General features: G+C 40.1%; 1 protein-coding gene across 2 annotated transcripts; it reads left to right on the plus strand.

The window, feature by feature from the left end:
* Positions 1-3655: 3655 nt before the first annotated feature.
* Positions 3656-19320, plus strand: LOC102509100 (zinc finger protein 677). Of its 2 annotated transcripts, none has more exons than XM_014559725.2 (4): positions 3656-4380; positions 7558-7622; positions 11828-11981; positions 14410-19320. In XM_014559725.2, exons 2-4 carry the CDS (start codon positions 7608-7610, stop codon positions 16098-16100), a joined length of 1860 nt encoding a protein of 619 aa, XP_014415211.1. In that variant the 5' UTR covers positions 3656-4380; positions 7558-7607; the 3' UTR covers positions 16101-19320. The 2 variants fall into 2 exon arrangements, with proteins under 2 accessions (XP_014415211.1, XP_006185270.1); XM_006185208.3 differs by having other exon boundaries at positions 14413-19320.
* The last annotated feature ends 2131 nt before the right edge of the window (positions 19321-21451 follow it).

The following is a 21451-nucleotide window of genomic DNA, read 5'->3' on the forward strand; positions in this document are numbered from 1 at the left end:
ACAGGCTGTCAGTGGATCAGACTAGACTTGATTCGAGCCAAGGGGACCCAGCCTTACTCAGCATAGACCTTATCAGCTTTGAGAGGCAGAGCAAAGCCCTGCTACTTCTCAGATTCTCCAAGAGGACCCACAGGGCCTATTTTAGACGCAGTGTGTTCATCATAAACACTGGAACTTGGTGGTCATAGGAAAGGAGCTTGAAAAATTGACTCAGAATGGTGAAAACTGGGTTTTCTTGAGAACTAAGATTGCAAAGTTTAAAATTCATGTTAGACACTTGATATGCTTTGCCTACCTTAGGAAAGTCAACTTGGTGTATAAACCCCCAGGCCCCTTGCCTCTCAGGAGGACAGTGCTGCCGTGTGTGTTCTACACTGGCATTAATACAGTGAAGAAAGTTAAGTATTATTTTATAATGAGAACGAATGTCAGGATGTAATTCGTATGTGTTTGCATACTTTAAAGTAGCAAAGTAGGCATATAGTCGTATCCTCCTTTTATTCTGAAAATTAAAGTCCAGTCCATGGAGGACTAATATCCAAAAATCTTTGCTAACTATATGTTTTGGAAAATGTATTTTTATTTTTCAGTTTGATGAAATTATGGCAACATCATCATGTCATTTTTGTTTGCTTTTTTGTTACTTTACATAAAAGCTAAGTCAAGGAATATTAAATGCTTTTTCACCACGTGTATTTATTCTTCATCTGTCTCAACTTATAGACCTACTTATAAATCTTCTACTTTATAGATACCAATTTTTCATATTTTCCTAGAGGCTATTAAATCTATTAGAGATATTGTCATAGATTTTACATATTGTTATATTTTCTTTTATATAGTTTTTGATTTGCATTTTATACTGGGATCATGTAATTCTTTATAATATAAATTTATATAATTTTATGGAAGATAAATAAATGTAAAGTTTTGCAAAACTGTTTTATCCTTTGCCTCATTATTTTCATATCACTTAGGGATGAAATAAATACTGTTTTAATGTATTTCATATTTTAATTACCTATTTACCCATGTGGATTTTTTTTTTTTTTTTTTTTTTTTTACTGTATGTGTGGGTTAGGAGACTGTTTTCTTTACACTTCTACTTTACCTCACCTTGACTTTCCTACACCAAACAGCTCTTATTGTACATAAGGATAGCAGTTTGTCATTCCAGTGAATGGGCCAATTCAATGATAATATAGCACAGATCACTTTTAGCCCATGAAATGGATTCAAATTATACAAGTGATTCACATGTACAAAAAAGAGAATTGACAAGTTACACTAGGAAATTGGGGATGCAATTACAAACGTTTAAAAAATTAAATAATTAGAAATAAATTTAATAAAAGTATGTGAAGTATATATAAGAAGAATCATAGAAAATGATTGAAATACAAAGAAGTAGACAAATAGATCGCATCGTGTTCTTGAGTAGGAATTTTTTTTTTATTTTTATGGGTAAAAATTTAAGATATTCTGAAAATTGTACCATTTACAGAATTCATTATTTAGATTAAAATTTTAAATTCCACCTTAAACAAGGTCACAGAGTTTCACAAAACTTTATAGAATGTTCAAAAACAAAACTTTTGAGCACTACCGATATATCACTAAACCCCAAAATTCTCATGAGAGAAAGTCGCATCAATAAACATCTGTCAAAACAAGAGAATAGTGATGCTACTGAAACGGTCCCATAGCAACAAAGTAGATGCTGTCTATCTGTTCCCTCCCCTGATGTGACGATGCTGGAAGAGACAGAAATTTGGGGTTAAGGAGGAGAAAAGAGAGTGGCTTTTGTTACTCGCCTGTATGGGCCAAGAAATGCAGAAGGTTACAAATCAGAGGTTTATAAAGACAACAAAGACATCCCAGACAAGGTACACAGGTTATTTTGTCGAATTATGATTGGTGCCAGGTACTTGCGAGCAGTTGATTGGTTGCTAAGCTGCGAGTTTTCAGGGAGGGAAGCAAATGAATTCCAGGGGGCTGGTAGTCAGTTGAGTGAGTTTATGCTGCATCTGAGTATGGATGTATGACCTTCGACTTTCTTAATTGCCTCTTAACTCCGTTTTTGATACCTTTGACATAAGTGACTCCATTTTGTTGTTCGTGGTCCATACCTCACAGCAGGACTCATCTTGGGGATGGAGGGTAATACCAGTATATGGCACAGGCATATTAGTTACTGCCTGTATTGCCTAATAAGCCAGGAATTTGTGATGCCATATGTAGATATTTTTCCTGCATAGCGAAATTAAAAAGACAAAGAGTAGAGGAAGATCAAGATGGCAGAGTAGGAAAATGCTGAACTCACCTTCCCCCACGAACACACAAACATTACATCTACACGTGGAGCAACTAATTCTCACTGAAAACAAACTGGAGGCTGGTGGAAAGGCTTTTCTACAACAAAGGATGTGAAGATCTACACAGAGGTAGTTAGAAAGTAGGGGAAGGGATCGGGTTTGGACTCACACCCCTAGCATGGGACACAGAGAAGGAGGGGCATATCACAGGCTCACAGATCCTCCCTGGGGGGTGAAGGGTTTGAGCCACATACTGGTTGCCCCAGCCCTGGGGTCCCACACCTAGAAAATGAGTCCCCGTGGCTGTTTCAGTGGCACACAACCAGGGGGCTCTGTTCCTGAAAAGCGCGTGCACTGCGCTTGGTTACTCTGGGGAAGAAGGCTGAGGACGTAGATTAGAAAACTACCCACGTCTCTGTCTCCAACCAGCTCTGCATCTGAACATGATCAGGGGTCTGTGAGGGATACGCGTGAAGAAGCAGCAGAACGCGAGCAGCCTGGGGCTCTGACTGGTGCACCTACACCATCCCAGCTGGCAGCCCGGCCCACACGGGGCACCTGGTCTCGACCCTCTTCCTCAAAGCCGACAGCAAGGTACAGGTCAAAGTGGGGGGTGGGGGTGGAATCTATACCGTAAAAAACTAAAATATGGTTGAATTCCTTCCTAAAACTTTTTTTCTTAACCTCTTGACTAGTAGCCAACTCCTTGCTCATAGTCTCCTCAGCCAATGACAGGTTTGTGATTTTTGACGCCTCCAAGTGAATGTGGAACAGAAGTGAAAATTATGCTCTGGTGGGAAGTTGGCATAAATTTGCACATCCCGTACTGGCACAGCGTTGCATTTCCTGTCACACTCCAGTTTCCATCACTTACTCTAAACCTCCGGCTTTCGCTTAATTAAGTAAGAAGCTGTAACGGCCTGGGGTCCCAGAAGGTCCGGGGTCCAAGCACCGCCCACAACTCCGGCCCCAGGTCCCCGGCGCTGCCGCCGCCTCGCCGCTCAGACGATCCGCTGCTTCGTCCGCTCGCCCGGCAGCTTTCACGTAAACCGTTCTCAACTCCCCGCTTCCGGCATAAGCGGCCGCGCATCTCTAATTCCGTACCGAGCCTGGCGCCAAAGGGCTACTGGACACGTCCAAAGAATCCAAGAGAAGCACAGCCTGCCGGGAGTGAAGGGGAACCGACCAGAAACTTCCACGGAGGGTCTGAGGGCCAGAGGCGGCGCCCGCAGGCTGAGCCCCACCCTCTTCGCCGTCTCCACCCACCGAACGTCCGAGCCCCGCCCCCAGGCCCGCCCCTGAGCCGCCCTGGTGCGCGTGCGCGCACGCACCTGCAGACCCGGAAGCGGGTCCCGCGGAGCAACGGATGCACTCGGGCGGGTGGGTGTCGGTTTTTCTGGTGACTACGCTGTGCGGGCTTCAGGCCACGCTTCTCCACGCGCGGGTTCCGGGGGTCTCCCGGTAAGTTAAAATCCCCTGAACGCGCTCGTCGCTCTCGCTCTGAGTCCGTCCCTTCCGCCTCTCGTGGCTTCGCCAGAAGACTCAGTTCGGTCCCTGGAGTCTGAGTCCGAGTCCGGGTAAACCCGCGGTGAGGCAGGCACCGGCCCCAACTTTCTGCCTGCGGTGCTTATAGACGTTGACCTCCTGCAGCGATGTTTTCCTGCTCTGGGCTGCCCTTCCTCCCCTTCTCAAACCTTTCTCTGACTTCCGACTTCCCCAGCCCTTTTCCCGCCACCTCCGCCCAGTTCCGTTGTGCAGAGTTTTCCCTCAGGAGTTGGGTGTGCGCCCTTCACCTCTGAAGAGAGCAGAGAGGGAACCGAGAGGCAGAAATAGATGCCGTTTAGTGAGGCATCAGAAAGTCTGGGGAGAAAGACCCACGAGGATTGAAACAGATACTAACAGAATGGGGCCAGTTTGTAGGAGGAAGAATAGAGAGGGAGGGAAACAGAATGATGTGTAGAAAAAAGAAGAGGCAAACACAGAAATGAACAAAAGGAGAAGAAACAGAGACATATACAGAGAACAGAGTACATAGTGGTGGAGAAAACAGAGGACCCACACTCAGGTGAGTATTGAGTGGATTGGATGTGGAATATTAAGTTCTAAAGTACTAACTTGCGGCTCTATAACCTAATTAATGTCAAGTTTGTTGACTTGTTTAAATAATGCAGAAAAGATGAGAGTTGCAAAAACCAGATGATTACATCATTGATAATTCCACTTGCAATCCCTGTTCATCCAGAGTGCAGAGATTTAGCTCAGTCAATTCCAGTTCCTCCTCTTACCTTTAAAAATAAATGGAAGAAGAATTTCTTTCACTGCATGGTGCTTTTTAAAACGGCCATTATTAACGGTTCTGTTCCCCTCTCCCCCGTTCTTCTGCGGTTCCTGTCTGTCTTTTCTAAATTTGATGTATCCTCACACTTGTTCTAACTTCAATCTCAGAACTCATTGGATAGTTCTTAAATTTCCAAATTATTCTTCCTCTAAATTTTATTGTTTAGATTATGAGGCTTATATACTTTCTACTGTATCCTGTATTGGAACTATTCTTTGCTGTCTGGCAAATAGCTTTACAGCACTTCACTATGCATGTGATAAGGATGTTGTGATCTTTTAACATTCAAGACCTTATTTAACCAGTTAGTTTAGTATTCAACTGCTTCTTTCTTCCCTTAAGTTATCTGCTAAATCAGTGGGCTCTGAACTGAAGTCTCCAGCTAAGATGATGTTCCCCTCAAGTCTCCTCTGTCCTTTCTGTGCAGATGTTGAAGGATGGGCTGGATTGATGTGGAACTTTGTTCCAACAGAGCCCGTGTGTTTACAATGAAGAGATTGCTCAGAGCTTATCTTGACATGTGACCCTCTTTCATATTTTCCTGGAGTAATAACTTTATAATTTCATATTTTTTATTCTATTTTTTTTTTCTGGAGGAGAGGAATTAAATGTTTGGGTTTGATTAAACCATCAAACAAGAAGCCTCTCTTGCTCAGGAGTATGAAAGATAATCTGGAATTAGGACAAACCTTTTCTACTTAAACCTAGCAGGGCCTCCAGTTACACCCAGCTCTGCTCACCCATCCTCAGACTTCTTCAAGGTAAACTTGGCAAAATTACTTGCCCTGTGAGTCTGATATGCCACCTGTAACATGGAGAAGTTAAAGCAGACCAGGTTTTCTGAGTCTGTGCAACTGGGACCCCTGAAATGATCTTCAGAATTGGTCTTGTTTTTGCATTTGGCAGTTTTCTGGGATGGGTGCCCAGTTAGAATTTGAAATGTGCCCCAGTCCTCCAGCGATAATGCAGACCGCTAAGAAAGAGGCAGGAGCATAAGCTCAAAGAAAGAGGCATGCTGCTCTCTGAGCTTGTCTTTCTCAATTTCTGCATCATGGGCCAAATCTTTTTTCTTCTTTTCTTTTTGACTTGTCTTGCTTGTAATGTTTGCAAACATCAAATCGCTATGTAGTATGCCCAGAAGTAACCTAGTATTTGTACATCAACAATACTTCAACGTAAGAGGGGGGAAAAAACTAATGTAATTTTAGAATGCACTGCTGTAAATACAGCATTGGATACCAACAGCATAAAAGCAGATGATTGTCCTCCATCTCTTCGGTAGAATATTATGGTTTGGAATTTAGGCCAAATTTTAGGAGGAACCTTTGACAAAGTAGAATGCTGTATGAGAGACCAGAACTGAGCCAAAGGACCTGAGACAACTTTTTGAATAACTGTTGAATTATAGTCTTCACATAAGCATTGGAGCATCATAACTGAGTGCAAAAAACACATTTATTGGTTTGTGATGTTTGTCGTAAAACAATGCAGGGTATGTTTTACTGAAGGCAGAGATTATGAAGAAAAGGTTAGGCCTTGTTTTTGTGGAAACGTGTAATGTTTGATGTGTTGTTGTATGTGTTCATACTAATCAGTGTGTCAACCAGAGTATGAGTGGATAGGTGCTGCAGTCAAACCGAGAAAACTTCCTACTCTGATTATAGTGAGGAGGCTAAGAAGGCTCCTTGTTGAGGTTAGAAAAGACCTCATCAATATTGACTGTCCTCGCTCCTTTGGTATTATGTCCACATATTTAAGGACCTGGTTCCAGTCCCACAACTGGCATCAAATCCACCTTTTAAATACTGCTGCAAGTTGCACCAGTGAGTATGTTGGGAGCCAGTTTGTACCTTCTGGTATATAGACAGATTTTAGCACTAGTGATCCAGTAGCAAATTAGTAAAATGACATTCATAATAAAAGGATATTGCTGTGAAAGTAATATTACTGTAAGCACAGTGACGTCAGCCAACTAGTGTTTGCTTACCTCTGCTTCTGCACTTATGCTGTTCATTCACTCTCAACAGCCTGTTCCTAATAAGACATTGAAACGTGCAAATATTTCAGATTTCCTTGAGAGTTACATATTTCTCAAGTGTTACATGACTGAGTCTTTCCCCTCAAACCTATTGTTTCGAGTGGACTGATAGTGGACCCTACTTCTGATGGGGAGCTGGGTAAGCCAAGCAAGGAAGTCAAGTTACTATAAGGAAGGCTTTCAAATTATGTTCAGAAGAGAACTCAGGAGATCGTTGCCAGCGTATGGAATGGAGTGCAAACTACCAGAATGGAAGATGTGTTTCCTTTTACACAGAGCTTGCATTCTTTTAAGGAAAATGGATATGTGTGTATTTTAAAACATATCTTGTGAAGTAATAGAAGCAGGTGTAAACTACAGAGGTGAATAATTCTATCTGGATGGGATAAAGTTGGACCATTTAAGGGAAGAGGATTGGGAGAGGCAACTCTTACAGCCATTTTAGTTTAGTTTATTTTTATTATTCAAGTTGAATTTTAAATAGTTTGTACTAGTTCACCAGCTAATAAACGAGAAGCAGCATTCCAAAATGAAGAAAGTAAGTGTGTTAGTGGTGTGAAGAGACTATTAGCACCTTTTAATGTTGCTTGGATGCGAAGTATGAAGCAGAGAGTGAAAGGAATGCAGCTGGAGGCAAAAGCGAGGGTCATGTCACAAGGGGACTTATGACAGAGTCTCTCCTAAGGAGCTTTATTTGCTCCTGTGGACATGAAGAGGTCATTGAGAGGCTAAAAGCAAGGTGCTAATAAGTCATTGTCGCATTTTGGATAGTGAACTGTCATAAGGTTCTCCCTGTGTGTATACTTGTGGCAGGGGAAGGAGGCGTGTTGATTCTAAGCATTAAACAACATATTTTTATCGCACAGAATAATCTTACCTGAGGAAGAAGCTCAGAGGAAGTGGAAGGAAAGAAGGAATGGCGTTTTCGCAGGTAGAAGGCATACTCTTCATTGACTGTTCTGTTCTCTCCTTCCTAAAACGGCTCATTTTGGACTTGTTACATTTCTCAGTCTCTGAAGTTTCCTGTCTAAAATATTTACTCTCACACAGGGCCTTCCCTCAATCTCCTCTCATCTCCCTGCCGATTCTACCTCACGGTGACCCAGTGACATGGAACTTGGGAAGAGTCCCCTTTTAGGTGATCATCCTGTGGAGGGTTTTATACTCAGACACGGATTGGAGATGCCGGGGAGTAGGTTCTGTGGTGTCAGTGAGGTAGGGCAGTGAGGACTGTTGAGAGAATGCTCTGTCAGCTCTGTAGAAACCAGGATCACAGAGACTACACATGTAAGTGATGTGTTAATGTGCGCAAATATCAGAGGAGGTCTGGAAAGGGAAACTGATATAGAGAAACTTGCCTCATCACATTTTATCAATGCATTGGAAGTTAAAGAAGTGAATCATTGAGGGGAGGGAGTAGCACAGTGGTAGAGGGCATTCCTAGCATGTACGAGATCCTGGGCTCAGTACCCCGTTCCTCTGTTAAGAAAGAAAGAACGAAGGAAAGAAAGAGGGAGGGAGGGAGAGAGGAAGGAAGAAAGAAAGAAAAGAGAAAGAGAGAGCGAGAGGGAGTGAGGGAGGGAGGAAGGAAAGAGAGAGAGAGAGAAAAACTTAATTACCTCCCCCCATAAAAATCTTTTAAACAATTTTTTTTTAAAAAAGAAGTGAATCATTATATTTCTGACTCTAAAATATCAGTACTCAAAAATGAAGTGGGAAGGTCCAAAATAGAAATAAGGTATAGAGAGTTTTATTACCTAATTAGTTTTTAAAAGTAGACTCAACTTAATTGTCTAACAGGAAGGGTCCTTTAAATTATTCACGCCACATCCATCTCACAGAGACCCAGGTGTTCACATAGGGATTCTCATGCAGCAGATGGTTTTCGATAAAAATGGTTATAATTTAGCCAGGACACAGGAGCATAACTTTCTGCTGTCAGAGAGCCTGGAGCCACATTCTGATTCTACTCATTGTTGTTCAGTGTTACATGTTTTGTACTGACCTTCTTGTGTATGTGTATTTGTGTTCAGCTCCACCCAGTGATGCAGTTTAGAAAATAAGTAAAATATCCCCTTCCCTGTCTTCCACCGTCACTTACTGTCTCCACCAGGAACAACTGTTAGTTCTCAGCACAAATCTATTAAAAGGCATTTTTTTAAATTGAAGTTCAGCCAGTTACATTGTGTCTATATCCTATATCTGGTGTACAGTAAAATATCCCAGTCATGCATATACATACATATATTCATTTTCATTTTTTTTCCATTAAAGTTTGTTACAAGGTATTGAACATAGTTCCCCATGCTATACAAAAGAAACTTTTCTTAAAATCTATTTTTATATATAGTGGCTAACATTTGCAAATCTCAAACTCCCAAATTTATCCCCTCCCACCCTCTTTCCCCTGTAACCATAAGATTGCTTACTAAGTCTGCGAGTCTGTTTCTGTTTTGTAGATGAGTTCACAGTGTCCGTTTTTTTTGAGATACCACATATGATTGATATTTAAAATACATTTATACATTGAAATGTGATTTTAGAACATGTTTTTCAGTAAATGTTTTGTTATGATACTTTATTCTGTAAATTTAAATATTTACATGCCATATGTATTGGAATTTTCATATTAGTAAATGTAGAGATGACTGTTCTTTAGATCCTCATTGGAGCATTCTCTCAATGCTCTCAAACAGGGGTTTTTCACATTTTTTACTGTTATAAAAAATGACATAGTGGCTACTTTTCATTAGGCCAACTTCAGTATAGGTGTCTAAGGATTTCTCCAGAACGGGCAACCTGAGCACGATTACTGCATTAATGATGCTGTTTCAGAAGAATTGGCATTACAAGTACTAAGTAAAGATTATAAATCAACTGTCTTAAATGTACTGAGAGAGCTACAGGAAACCATGGACAAAGACTAAAGGAAAGTCAGAGAACAATGTTTCAACAAATGGAAAATACCAGTAAAGAGATAGATGTTAACACAAAAGAGAAGAAATAGAAATTCTGGAGCCAGAAAGTGCCATAACTGAATTTGAAAATTCATTACAGGGTTTCGACAGCAGATTGACAATCAGAATAAAGAGTCAGTGAACTTAACATACGTTAATTGGAATTATCCAGTCTGAGCGGAAGAAGAGTAGAAAAAAAGAAGAATGAACAGAAACTAGGAAATATTTGGGACACTATCAAAAATACCAATATACACATAATAGGAGACCCAGAAAGAAAGGAGAAAGGGCAGAAAGAATATTTGAAGAAGGAAGAGCAGAAAGCCTCACAAATTTATTCAGAACATGAAGCTACAAATCTAAGAAACTCAACAGACTTCAGATGTGATAAACACAGAGCCTGGCCAAGACATATAACCAACGACAAAGACAAGAAGAGAGTGGGAAAAGCAGTGAAACAAACAACTTCTCGTGTACAGGGTCCTCAAGAAGATTAACAGCCTGTTTCTCATCAGAAACTGTGGAGGCCAGAAAGGAGTCTGACGATATACTTAAAGTTTGAAAGATTAAAAAAAAAAAAAAAAAAACTACCAGGAATTCATTATCGGGGAAACTATGCCTTAAAATTGGTAATGAAATTTAGAGACACCTATGACAGCTATGTAAACAAAACCTGAAGGACTTCACACTGCCTCACTTATCCTACTTGAAATTCTAAATGGAGATCTTCAGGCTGAAATGAAAGGTTATTAGCAGTACCTCAAAGCCGCAGGGGCAAATAAAGAACTGTGGGAATGTAACTAGATAGGCATATATAAAAGACAGTATTACTGTATTTTTAGTTTTTAACTCATTTTTTCCTTTGTGGCTTGAGGCAGATGTGTAAAAGTCATCATAAATCTGTTATTGAATGCAAAATGTATAAAGAAATAATTTTTGACAATAATATAAGGGGGCAGTATAGGAGCAGTTGTATGCTGTTAAAGCTAAGTGATATCAGCTGGAACACAGATAATATCAGTTTAATATGTAAACTGTAATTCCCAAGGTAACCACTAAGAAAATAATTTTAAAATATACAGAAAAGTAAATATGAAGGGAATCTGACTGTTATGCACAGAGACATACACAGAAGGAAGCAAGGGTGGAATTACAAAACAAAGAAAATATTAGACATTTAGAAATTGAATAGCTAAATGGCAGAAGTAATTCTTCCCTTGTTTAGAGTTACTTAAATGTAAATAGGTTAAACTTTACATTAAAAGGCATCAACTGCAAGTTTTTTTTTTAAGATTTTACTGAATCTTTCTACAAAACACTTTACGATACTCAAATAGGGATGAAATGAAATGAAATACTCAAGTAGAAATGAAAGGATAGAAAAAGATATTCCATGGAAATAGTAACCAGTCCTAGCTATACTCATCCCAGATTGAATAAACTTTAAATCATAAAATGGTTACCAGAGATTTTTAAGGACATATACATCAGTTGATCCAGTTGATTAATCCGTCAATCAGATGAAACAGCCAAAAGCAATAAGCACATAACAACTAAGCCCCAAGTATTTTGAAGCAAAAACTGAGGAGAGATGGACAGTTCAACTCTCAGTAGTTGGAGACCTCAGTACTCTCCTTTTAGTAGTGGGTGGAACAACCAGACAGAATGTGATTCAGCCATAAAAAAGGAATGCAGTACTGATAAGTGCCACATCATGGGTGAACCAGAAACACTCAGTGAAAGAAACCATACCGAAAAGCTCACATCTTGTACTGTTCCATTTATATGAAAATATCACAAGTCGGTAAATGCGTAATGACAGTAAGCACTAGTGGTGTCCAGGGACTGGGCGCAAAGGGGAATGGGAAGTGACTGCATAATGGGTGGATTTCCTTCAGTGATGTTAAAAATGTTTTTGAACTAGAGTTGATGCTGTGCAGTATTGTGAAAGTACTAAATGCCACTGAATGGTACCTTAAAATAGCTAACTTTATGTTAACATGAATCTTACCTCAGTTAAAAAGAATTAGAGAAATATAACTTGCTCAGAATTATCTTATGGATCAACCAGAACATTCACTGCAGCCCAGTCAACCCTTATACACATCAGTTTATGTAAGTTTGTGTCAAACTCAGAACTCTCTCCTTGCCCACGTTATGAAATGCACTTTGTTTTCAGGGACTATTTACACTCAAGGATGTGGCCATCGAGTTCTCCCAGGAGGAGTGGGAGTGCCTGGTCCCTGCCCAGAGGGCCTTGTACAGGGACGTGATGTTGGAGACCTGCAGGAACCTGCTCTCCCTGGGTGAGGAGAACGTCCCTCCGGAAGTCGGTAACTACTCTTGTCCACCTTTGCATGTTCCCTGTGAGTCTTTTGCAAGCCCCTGGCGTGCCTGTGACAGTTTCAAATCCCTGTTCTTAAGAGAGTGGTTGAAGTTGTTTTGATTCAGATTGAAAGGCTGAAAGGCTTTATAACATGATTTCAGACTCTGACTTCCCTTTCTTCAGAAGTTCTGCATCCATGCTCATTAGTTGTGCTTACGGAACAGTAGTAGAAAGCCTTACGGCAAATTTTTAAAAATACCTCATTCTCTGATTTTTACCCTTGTGGTTTTGATTCAGTAGTTTTTAGAAGAGAGCTAGATATTTGCGTACTTAAAATAATCTAAGCATTCAGCAGGCAGGCAGTTGACTGATTTTTATAATACAGTTCTAGACCCCTCTGTAATTTTGTTTCTTCTTGGCTGAACAAAGCTGAGGGAGCTTCTGATGCCAGCATTTTTTATGTCTGCTGTAATTTGTTTAAACCTCTGGTACTTTTACTTTCATCTTGCAAATTTCATTGTTATAAATGACCTTTTTCTTTATTTTATCATTCATTCATATTTTTGATGAACTTTTTAGTGTTCTTTGTTGTATAGCTACAATTTGGGCTGTGGAGTCATGGAATGAATATTGATCTTTATATTTTACAGGATGTCTTTCTTGAGCGTTTATTACTTGACATTTGTTTCCCCAAAACCTACGTAATCTCTAGAAATTTTTGAAAAGATAGTCTAAGTCACTCCTTTTACTCTGTTTTTTTAATTACTTAGTACTGACTATTAACACATACAGCTTCCCTCTAATAGACTTTTTCTAAGCAGCTGTAGATTCACGGAAAAACGGAATGGAAGTTACAGAGATTTCCCATGTATTTTCTACCCCAGTCATGCAGACCTTGCCCCATTATCAACATCCCACACGAGAGGGGTGTTTTTGTTACCACTGATGAACCTGCATTGACACAAGCTAACCCCTCCGAGTACATGTTTACATTAGAGTTCACTCTTGCTGTTGTACATTCCATGGGCTTGGACAAATGTATAGTGACATGTATGCTCATACTCATGGTATAGTTTACATAGAGTGAGTCAGTATTATGCCTCTTGCTAAACCAGTTCTCTTTTCCAAGGTCAGCCCCTTAACTGCTGTAGCACAATCAGATTTTCATAGATTCGCAAGTACAAGCACTGCTCCCACATTGCCCATTACTCTTGCTTTATTAAATCCCAGTCCCAGCCTTCCCTCAGATTTTTATTGATCCAACTATTCTGGTACCTCCCAGAAGTATATTAATTTTGAGCCCCTAGGCTCCCCATTTTTGGCAGGACTTGCCCCCTTCCCACACTGTACACACTGCAAAAGGAAAGACCCCTACTGTGCACAGTATAGCTTGCTCAGATCAGCAGCAGGATCTGGTGACTGTGTACATCAACGTGTGCAGGACACGATGATGTGTACTGTTATCTGGGAATGGTGAGACAGCCACACTGTACGTAACACAACAGTGACACAACTCAGGTTCTATATCTCTCTTGAAACGTTTCTTTGTAGGCTTCTGATGTTTATTGAGACCTGTCATAGTCTGCACTGCCCGGATGGACAGTGGTGCTTAATGCTTGTGAATGCTCATGGATGTGTCATGGGTGTATGCACACCCAGGTCACACCCTGACTCTGGATTTTGCTCTCAGTCACTTTGGGATAGGTATTTAAGCCTTGTGAGCCTTCTGTTTTGATATGAAAAATTGAATAATTTACATCAAAAATGATTAAAATAATGCTGCCAGAGGGCTTCAAACACTATATGGCACATAGTAAGGACTAGGAAGTTACCTGTAGTTTATAAGATAATGTCAATTTTTTGATCATGTTTCTTATGAGATTTACATGTGCCTGCAGTGTACCTTGTATGTTGTCATTTTGTAATTTTTTCCAGATTAGTATTTTTACTCACCTTAGATAACAAGTTTTCAAAGCACACACTATACACTATATATATTTTTGGCCATATAACTGCATAGTTAAATCATACTTCATGGCTAAGGAGTTGATCTCCATTTTGGCTATTATAGAACTGTAGGCTTTAAATCATAATAGAGATTTCAGACAGTTTTCCCTAATTCTTAATTTTTATTTTGTATTTACCTGAACCTGATATATCAAAATTCAGTGATTTTTACTTTTCCTATTATATGTTTCTTCTGGAAAGTAAATTCTTTCTTCAGTTCTTATGGAAGAATCCTTTAGAATGCCAGAGACTTATTATTTTGTGTAACTGTAGTTACTTATTAACGTACCTGCTGGAGCTACCATGGGTTACTAAATATTTCATTAATTATTATTGTGGTATACAGATGTTTAAAAACATCTTTTTTAATTTGTTATTTGTATAATTTTGTAATTCAATACAAAATGTTTATTTTCCAACTTACTTAGCAGGAAGCCTTTCTGCTGGATTTGCAGTCAAGGAATTAGTACCAAGAGAGGCCATTCATAAAGAAGAATTATACCATCTGGTGATACTGGACAGAAAAGAAAGCCATGGCATCAAGGATTTTGACCTCAAGGAAGTCTGGGAAAATACACATGAGGGTGCGAGCACATGGGGCTACGCTGCAAGAAATTATAAAGAAGTGCCTTTGACCCATAACAAAAGCCTCAGTCATAGAGAAGATCAAGATGATAAATCCTTAGTTAATTTTCCTCAGAGTGTTTCTGTAAGAAGTATTAATATATATGAGTATTTCATGCATGACAAACCATTCATAAGAAATTTGTTAAAAATGAAACATAGCATAAGCATTGCGGGAAACACGTACAGAAATTGTTTGGAAAGTGGAATTGGAGTAAGTTTGCAGGCCCACGTGGCTGCACTGCAGAGACTCCCAACTGAGGAGAAAATGTATGAATACAGTCAAGTTGAGAAGTCAATCAACAGTGGTTCCTCAGTTTCACCACTGCAAAGAATTCCTGCTAGTGTGAAAAACACTTTGTTACCTGCACAAGACAGGAGAGCACACACTAGAGAAAAATCCTACAACTGTGATGCCTGTGGGAAGGCTTTCAGCAAAAGCTCAAACCTCAGGAATCACAAGAGAATCCATTCTGGACAGAAACCTTACAAATGCAATGTGTGTGGCAAGGCCTTTAACCAGTGTTCTAATCTCACTACACATCAGAGAGTGCACACAGGAGAGAAGCCATATAAATGTGATGTATGTGGCAAAGTCTTTAGTCGAAATTCACACCTTGCAAATCATCAGAGAATGCACACTGGAGAGAAACCTTACAAATGTCGGGAATGTGGTAAGGCCTTTATCCAACATTCACTCCTTTGGAGTCATGAGAAAATGCATACTGGTGAGAAACCTTACAAATGTAGTGAATGCAGTAAAGTCTTTGCTGAACGTTCAAGCCTTAACAAACATAAAAAAATCCATACTGGAGAGAAACCTTATATATGTGCTCAGTGTGGCAAAGCCTTTACCATGCGATCAAATCTTACTCAGCATGAGACAATCCATACTGGAGAGAAACCTTACAAATGTGTTCAGTGTGGCAAAGCTTTTACCCAATTATCACGCCTTACTAGGCATCAGAAAATGCATACCGGAGAGAAACCACACAAATGTAGCATGTGTGGAAAGGCTTTTATTGAACATTCACAACTTTGGGGTCATGAGAGAATTCATACTGGAGAGAAGCCACACAAATGTAATGTGTGTGGCAAGGGATTTACCCAACGTTCAAGCCTTATAGCACATCAGAGAATTCATACAGGAGAAAAATCTTACAAATGTAAAAAGTGTGATAAGACTTTTATCCAGCATTCACAACTTTGGGGTCACGAGAGAACTCACTCAGGAGAGAAACCTTACATATGTAATGAGTGTGGCAAAGCTTTTACAATGCGTTCATATCTTACTCAACATAAAACAATCCATACAGGAGAGAAACCTTACAAATGTGTTCAGTGTGGCAAAGCTTATACCCAATTTGCAAGCCTTACTAGGCATCAGAAAATACATACTGAAAACAAACATACACCTAACTTATGTGGCAGTGCTTTTATTCAAAGCTCAAGCTGTGTGGATCATCAGAGAATTTATAGTAGGAAGAAACCTTAAAATGTAATGATTGACACAAAACTTGTGCAAGTATTCCAGCCTTACCCAGGCTAAGAGACTCCATCATGGAAAAAGAAGACATACAGATGGCTGAAAGGTATGTAAAATGATGCGCAACATCACTAGCCATCGTGGACATTCAGACCAAATCCACTATGAGATGTCACCTCACACCTGTCGGAATGGCTGTCAACAAAAAGACAACAAATAACAAGTGATGGTGAAGATGAGGAATTCTCATGCACTTTTAGTAGGACTGTAAATTGGTGCAACAACTATGGAAAACTATATAGTGGTACCTCAAAAAATTAAAAATAGGGGAGGAGGGTATAGCTCAGTAGTAGAGTGCATACTTAGCATGTAGCACAAGGTCCCAGGTTCAATACACAGTACCTCCACTAAAAATAACTAAATACACCTAATTAACTACCCCCCAAATAAATAAATAATTTTTAATTGAAAATAGAACTGCCCTATGGTTCAGCAGTTGCACATCTGGATATTTTCTTAATAATACTAATTTGAAAAAATACATGCACACCATTGTTCATTGTACCATTATTTTTAATAGCCAAGAGGTGCAAGCTACCTAAATATCAACTGATAGGTGAGTAGATAAAATGTGGGCGGTGTGTGTGTGTGTGTTTATATGGGAAAAGCTTAATGTTGGCTTCCCAATTTTGAACATCCTTGAGTTGTAATAGTTGTTACCATTAACTTATAGCCTATTATTAAAATACATTTAGAGGTGATACTAGAATATTCCCAAACTATAAGCCTTTAGTGTATCTCCCACTTTCAGGTAGGATAGCATGAATGAACAGGATCTCAAAATTGATTCTGTCATTTCTGACCCTGGTGCTAGAATCAATACCAATATCAAAACTGGAAAATATTTTTGTTTAGATTCAGAGAGAGCTGAAGGGGAATAAATTTAAGTTAGAAAGCTGAAAGGGCGTTAGTAGTCTACCTTTCATTTGGAACAACTGGGAGACCGGCAGTGGATTACATGAAATAGTATACTCTAGGGATGAATTAAGTAAACTGGTATTTGTCTCTTCACGTTATTCTTGAGTACTTTGTCATTTAATATCATTAATAAGGGATATTTTTTATTTGTTCTGCAAATGTTTTCTCTAATGTCTTTTCCCTTTACCTGTTTTTGAGGTGTGAATATGAAATTCAAAATTACCATTTTTTATTAAAATTATGGTGGCCATTTAATACAATTAGCCAGTAGTATTTGGGGGTAACTCCTGGGATTATTGTTACCATGGAAACAAAACGTAATAATGAGAAGGGTTTTGCCCCCTCACACTGCGCTCTTAGTCACACAGCAGCCGTGTTGCTGTAAGGACACTGAAGACTAAGTGGAGGCTCACGGAGCTGGCGGGGCAGAGGACCCGTCACAGCCCACACTGCACCCTCTGCACTTCCTGTCAGGTGGGAATGATAAACCTACTTCTCACCTGTGTTCCGGGTGGCCTGTCACTCACAAAAGGAAACCATCCTACCTGACAAGATTATTACTTTGTGTTGGGAGCAGAATGGAGCATCTGGGAGGGAACCTTGAACTTTAAGTTTTGTGGCTTAGAAAAACTTTATGAAAACAGCCTTTCATTGATGAAATGTTTAGCACGTGTGACCTAAAATTCACAAGGCGTGAACAAAATACATCTGAGAATGTATGACAAATATTCACAACATTAGCTTGTAAGCTCCGGGCGCGGAGAGAGGGCCTTCGCCCTGGGGCACGCTGGGGGCCGGCGCATGGGCTGCCGGGAGTGGGCGGAGCACGGCACGCAGGCGCATTGAAGGGCAGAGGCAGCACCGCCGAGATGCGCGTGTTTCTCACGGTGGGCGCCGGGAGAGCGCCATCTTCACTGACGCCAAGGAGTGCAGGGCATCCTCAGGCATCTGCCAGACAAGCAGCGGCTGCACAAGGACGGCCAGTTTCTGGACGACGGCAAGACCGTGGGTGAGTGTGGCTTCACCAGCCAGACAGCACGGCCGCAGGTCCCAGCCACCGTGGGGCTCGCCTTCCGGGCAGAAGCAGCCCTGGAGTCCCTGTGCGTGGAGCCCTTTTGCCGCCAGCCCCAGCTGCCGGACGTGATGGAGCCGCAGGACTCAGGAAGCAGCGCCAGCGAACAAGCTGTGCAGTGAGAGCCCCCTCTCCCGCCAACTGCCAGCACCCCCCCCACCAGTAAAAGAGATGTGGGTATCAAAAAAAATCGATGCCACAAGTATAATCGCAGTTTTGATAGATCACAGCCTACTCATCTATGGATTTATGCATTGCAGTAGCTTCTTTGCACTGATAAAATGCATCCATTCATTCTGTCAGTGAACGATTCTAATCATTGACAGTATAGCAGGGAATCCATGCCTATCTTCAAGTAGCTTATATTATATAAGGGGAAATCAGCAATAATTAAAATATGATGGTGATTAAGTGTACGTGTACAATGGTAGAGTGAAAGGGACCCTAATTTAAAGTATGTTCAGGAAATGCCCATAGGATAAGGTGATATTTAAGCAGAATCATTAACTGAAAGTGTGTCATGCAGATACAAATGGGGAAGGGCAGTTGTGTGGGGAAAAAATAGGAGAAAATTGTCAGGATGGGAACGTGCCTACAAGATGGAGGAATATCCACAGCTAGTGTGTGGCTTCATGGGGCATGATGTCCAGTTTCTATTGGAGACATTTAAAATATGGAGACTTCTTCTAGTCAGAATTTCTTTTTTATTCTTTAGGACTTAAGAAGCAATCCTATATAAACTGGCTGTTTATATAGCCTTTTTCATGAACTTTAAAGTTGGGGGTGGGGGGTGTTTGGAAACTCCAATCTCTAGCCAGTTGGTCAGAAGCACAGGTGACAACTTGGACTTGTCACTGGCTACTGAAGTGTGTTGCGGTGAGGGGGAGGGAGATCAGTCTTGTGGGATCTGATACTATGTCTGAAAAGTGTCAGAATTGAGTTGAATTGTAGGACTCCCAGCTGGTGTCATATACAATTGTTCGTTGTGGAGAAAATGTCTACATATCTGTTGACTGGAAGTGTCAGAAGTGAAGCATTGTCTGTGAGTGTGGTGGCAGTGTGAGACAGAGGAAGGACACACAATAGGAAGCACTGGGTCTTTTCCTCCACAGGAGGAAGAAAACTTTATAAGAAACTCCACCTTGCAAGAGGATTTTATGCAGCCTTTCAAAGTCCATGTAGTACTTTACCAAGACAAACCATTCTTGTCTTGGTAAATTTTAAAAGAATCCAAGTTATACAAAATATCTGTATAACCATAATGTTATTAAAATAGAAATAAATAACAGAAAAATCCCTGGAAAATCAAATATTTGGAAAAATAATGACCTACTTGTGACTAATCATGGGACAAAGATGAAATTAAAAAGGAAATGGGAATGTATTTTGAATTGAATGAAAATGGAAACAATGTATCAACATTTCTAATTTGCCACTAGCGCAGGACCCTTGGAGAAAGGATAGCAATTCAACAGAACACTGAAAGCCTGAAGTCTCTTTCATTTTCTTGTTTGCTTGGGTTTTTTGGCCAACAGTGTGAACTTCCTCTTCCTGTTTGTAAAGAGAGTTAAGCCATTAACTGAGCTCATCCAGATCTGAGGCTTGCATACTCAAATGAAGGCAGCACCATGTAAGAAGGTAAGTAACTTGAGGTTATTTACAAATACTTGATCATGAAGAGCTAGTTGGAAATGTTGTAACTGGGAACACATAGTCCATTGAGAGGAGTTAGACAATGAAAAGTAATATATTTGTAGGTGAATTAAAAATAAATGGATATTCTAATGGAAAGAGTGAATATATAATAGAAGGAATGATGGTAATAACCTAGGAAAGGAATTCTTAAATCAAGATTTCAAAGGTGGAATAATTACTGGAGATAATGAGCTCCTACCTGTAACCTTGAATTTGAGAGTTGAAGGTGGGTGAGAAAAAAAGGGAAACGTTATTAAAAGTGCTCTCTGGAGGTTTTCTATGGTAACAGATATCCCTGAATTCCCCTTGGCTTATAACAACAAACATTTGTTTCTGCCTCATATTATATCTTTTATTATTCACTTCTAGCTTTTTCTGTAATTTGATTCTGGGATTCAGGGTAAAATTCCAGTGGATTAAAATTCCAGTGTATCTGGGCTGTACCTTTCTTGCAGCAGAGAGAAGAGAAGGTTTGAAAAAGCAAACAAAAGCTTTGAAAGCTTTCATTTAAAGTTGAAACATGCCCATCCACTCACACCAAGTGAGCCAAGGAACTCGCAAAGCCAAGCCTTCCCTGTTAATTTCGGTAAGACTTGTGAGAGCCTCCTTGTTTACTTAGGACCCAGCGAAATACAGATCCTCCAAATCCCCATCCTTTGCCTTATCAGTGATTGTCCTCACTCATTAATGGGAAGAATACTTCTTAGCATGATTTCATCAAACATTACTTAGCTTCTCTCAGCCCTCATGGCCTTGGAATTTGGGGGCACTCTTGAGCACTGTAATTCAGAACTACCTCGCTCCCATACCACTTTTCCCCCAGAAGTGGGTACGTTCAGGGTAAAATATTCCCTGAGTTGTGCCACCTACTCATCCAGTCCCCCATACGGGATTTTTTTGTAGCCCTGTTTACCCCTCGGTATAAAAGAAAAGCTCTTTTGTGTCACACTTTTGAGACATCTGCAGATTTTGTAGTTAGAGCATTGTCTCTATGGTAATAATCCTTTGGAATAAAATATCTCCTTACCTAAGATTGACTGGGGAATATTTTAGTCATTCATCTGTGTTTGAAAATGTATATACTATATAATTTTCTAGCACAGGGTTTAATATATATACACAGGTCAAACTAGATCCTTGTGTTTTTCACAGTTTTAAGTCCTTAATAATTTACATCTATTTCATAATATTACAGGAGCCATGGGTCAAAATCTTCCATGATTGAAGAAGTCCTTTCTTCCCCCTTGTGAATATGTTCATTTTGCTGCCTTAAAATTACACAAGTAACACAATTCCCTGTAAACAAGATGGATTCATGACTTGCACCTGTAATTAATTGACTTCTCCGCTACTGTTCTGTGCTTAAAGAAAAGTTCCCCATCGACTCATTTCCTTGTTTGGAATCATGGAAGTCTGTGTGGGAAGTTGTTTCTTGCCAACATGGCTAGTTAGCAGTATTGCATAATACAGAGTAATCTACCTTATAAAGATCCCAAAATCTATCCCCCTCACCCCACCTTTTTAAAATGTGATGATGTATCTTCTTGTATTCATATGTGTGCCACATCAGGACATTCTCCTCAGTTAACCTGAAAATATTTTATATAGGCTATTT

The sequence above is a fragment of the Camelus ferus genome, chromosome 9 (assembly GCF_009834535.1).
Source record: "Camelus ferus isolate YT-003-E chromosome 9, BCGSAC_Cfer_1.0, whole genome shotgun sequence".
In the NCBI taxonomy this organism is placed as follows: Eukaryota; Metazoa; Chordata; class Mammalia; order Artiodactyla; family Camelidae; genus Camelus; species Camelus ferus.